Source organism: Gavialis gangeticus, unplaced genomic scaffold (assembly GCF_001723915.1).
Source record: "Gavialis gangeticus isolate Ggan-Ray unplaced genomic scaffold, GavGan_comp1, whole genome shotgun sequence".
NCBI lineage: Eukaryota > Metazoa > Chordata > Crocodylia > Gavialidae > Gavialis > Gavialis gangeticus.
The window spans coordinates 3,030,421-3,033,911 of NW_017729009.1; the positions used below are offsets into that span (position 1 = coordinate 3,030,421).

Genomic DNA, 3,491 nt, shown 5'->3' on the forward strand with positions numbered 1-3,491 from the left:
CAATGATCAGCTGATTTGTTGAGCACCTGATTTTTAACTCATGATCCCAGGCTCCCCCCGCACTGACAAGTAGACTTGCATCAGATTCCAAATCCCAGAATCTTGTGCCCTGCCGTGCATACATGGCACAGCAGGAGGTACAGTTGTTGGGATCAGAGATAAGATCCCATCATGCCTTTAAACAGATGTCAGCAGCCATAAACTTAAGAACAAAAGAGACCACTTTTTAATAGGAATTGGGTGAGTTTAACTTTTTCACCCTGTCTGTTCTTTGGTTATGGAGGGCCCTCAAAAGCAGAATTGCCAGTTCTCACAGTGATGTTCCAGGGATGATCTGTCAGTGGAGCCAAGGACAGATTTTTCTATTGAAAGCTACATACTTTCCCAAAAAGAAAATGACAGCGTAGTGAAACTGGTTTGTTTATTCCTTGGTAGGTATTGCTCTTCACCCAGTCATCTGTTAGAATTAACAGAATGAATGCTTTTTTTTTTTTTTTTTCCTTATGAACAAGGCCAGTAGACCAATCTGTGTGTGTTGAGGGAAGGGGGAGGAATTAATTTCCTATATTTAGTTCATTTTTAATATAGGGATCTCACCACTGGTGCTGCCCTTAAACTTTTCTTCATGGGACCTTTCCTATAGAAGTCAAAGGTCTGATGCTTCCTGGTGGAAAATGGGGCCATATTCTAAAAGGTAAATAAGTGAGACTTGTTGAGCGACTGTCTTAGAAAGCACAGAGGACAATAATTTGCCCTTCTCCAAATATGTCTTGGAAATAAGGTCTTGAATATTTATCTTGTTCTTCTGCTCATTGTAACAGAGTTTTTAAATACAAGTGGATTATTTCTGGGTTTGCTTTGCTTCTGGATTTCTCTCTACACAGCATGCTTCCTCCTGCTGGATGCAGTAAATCTACTCTGGCCTTCTGGTTGCTTGTTTCTCAGGACTAAGAGGCCATTGTGTTGCTGGTCTCTCTCAGTTCCACATCTTTCAGGGTAACAGTGTCCTTCCCACCCCTGAACAGGAACCAAGTGTCTCAACCATATGACTTCCCATGCATAAAACAGGTAGTCCTAATGTATCACTCATCTCCTGTCCTGAGCTCCCCTTCTCTTCCATTTTTCTATTTAGAATAAGAAGACTCCAGGTTCTCTCCAGTAGCATTGTTTGGAATTGTAAACAAAGCAAACTAAATTTAAGTATCATTTGTCCACCACAGGTTTGGATTCAGATAAAGATTTCTTCGGCTTCTCTTCAAGTTCCTTGTTCTTGCAGCACGCCACAGGTACATGGCTCCATTCACGTAACACCTATTGGTTTTCTTTACCAGGGAGAGGGTCAACCATTATCCTGCTAAAATACTACTTTGCTCAAGATTCCTCTTCCCAGCTGACTTTTTCCAGCCCTTTGTAATGAAACTGAAGTTTCTTTCCAGATGGACTTAACTGAATTACCTAATTTGCCTTCAGGTGCCACCCAAGCAGTCTAATGGAATTTGTAGCCTCCCATTAATCTTTTGTTATCGGTATGTGGATAAAATAGCCCATAATGCCTTCTAAAGGATAAACAGCATTTTGCCAGAAATGGGGTAACTGCCATTTCTAACAGCCCTTCCCATAGTCTGAAGCTGTTGCATACAGGTGAGGCAATTTGAGTTGTTATTTAACAGATTATTTTGACTTGAAAAGGAGAAAAATACTGTGGTCAAGTCATCCCGGGTTTTTTTTTTCTTCAAATCAGCGCAATAAATGCTGTGCGCGCATATGCTGGGCCAGAAAGGTCTACTGTCTGGTTCTTCAAAACTAACATAATTGTACGTGGGGTTTTTTCTGAGTTTGCCTTTAACGGTTCCCACTTCATATGCTTTTGAATTAACAGCTTCAGAATGGGGAGGGGTGGGGGATAATGAACCAACATTTTGGAAAGACTTGCTGGGAACAGGAGTTTATCAGTAAGGTTGATGGTTGGTGATGTGGTTTAAAAGCTATTGAAAAGCTAGAGAAACTAAATTAAGTTAAAATTTCAGACTGTGGTATAATTGATTTCATTGCCCTGTCTAGATGGAGTGAATATAGAATAACCCTTCTGGTCATCCCCACCTATATCATTCAAAACCTGAGGTCAAAATCTAATTAAAATACATTGACAACTTGAGAGATTTATCAATGTGTCCTTTAGAGTATGAAGGTGGGAGCAAAGGTAACACCCCATTAACTGAGTTGGAAGGGGAATTAAAAAATGCCTGATTCCTAGAGCTGAATAACATCTCCCAAAAAAGCATCAATTGCTAATGCTAAGCAGGATGATGAAAAAGTTGTACTTTGGCCATAAAGACTGATTTATAAGAAGGGGAACCTATTTGTAATAAACAGTCGCATCCAGCAGAATTGATTAATCTGGCAAAATAGTATAATTGCCTTGAAAATAGGGGGTACCAGGTATTAAGTTGATAGTTGTGACACTTTAATAGAAGGAAGAAAAGCCAGACATTTTATGCTTAGCCTCTTTTGTATGCTTAAAACACAAACCAAACCATAGTAACTAGATTCCTCAGAGAGCCAAATTTCTTGGACTTAAATTGGAGCAGATTGGCAAACGATTTCTAAAATCCATATGATGGGATTTACTGTACAGTGGCAATATTACATGAAACACTTCTGAAAGTTTTGCTAGGTCTGCCATTACACTCACTTGGTAAATCCAGTTCCCTCTCTAGGACTTAAGGTTTAAAAACGTGCATGAAAAAATGTACCCTTAGTATGGTGACTTGGGCCTAATGCTCCTTCTGAGATATCAGGCCTGAAGCTGTGCTGGGTAACAGGATGTAGCCTAACAAGATTTACTTTGGTTATATGGTGGCTCATTTTGGTAAAAGAAATGGTAGGCCTTTCTGGGAGCATAGTTGCATGCTGTTTTTGTTTGACCTTTTCTGTCAGCTGGCATCGGTAAGTAAGGAGTGCTCTTGGTTTATTTCTACTGCATGACAGTCTTGAAGCCCTGTCTCCATTCTCTGGGGATTTTGTATTTAAAAAACCATCCTAACTTGGAGAATTTTGTTTCTGCATGGAGGATAAAACATCACTGTTTCAGTAATATATATTCAGGGTCACTAACAGGCTTGTGATTCAACCTTTTTCAAAGAAACACTTTAAAAGCAGCATCACAAACCAAAAAATGTCTATAATGTTTTATTTATGTCAGGAGTTCTTCTAAATGGACAGGCGTGAGACTCTGAAGCAACAGAGAAACTCAGAGCAGCTTATGAGCAAGGAATAGCAGGAAATGCATGGGAATTGGCATCTTCTTCTGGAGATATACCATGCTGACAGACCAATCCAGCTCCAGATCCATTAAGTGATTCTGATTTTGGAATAGAAGGGATGCTAAACACCACACGTGTATTAGCAGATCCCAGCAAGGGAGCCTTAGAGGTAATACCTGGCTTGGAGTTGTTGGACTTTTATCAAGCCTGCCATGAAGTGTGTCATCT

The 3,491-nt window shown here is 40.0% G+C and overlaps 1 protein-coding gene across 1 annotated transcript in view; it reads left to right on the forward strand.

Annotated features, from left to right (window-relative positions):
• The first annotated feature begins 1,040 nt into the window (after positions 1-1,040).
• TOP1 (topoisomerase (DNA) I) overlaps positions 1,041-3,491 on the forward strand; it is a 68,870-nt gene continuing 66,419 nt past the window's right edge. The window contains exon 1 of the mRNA XM_019509787.1: positions 1,041-1,286. Coding sequence (XP_019365332.1) covers positions 1,056-1,286 — 231 coding nt within the window. The 5' untranslated portion in view covers positions 1,041-1,055. The remainder of the gene's footprint in view (positions 1,287-3,491) is intronic.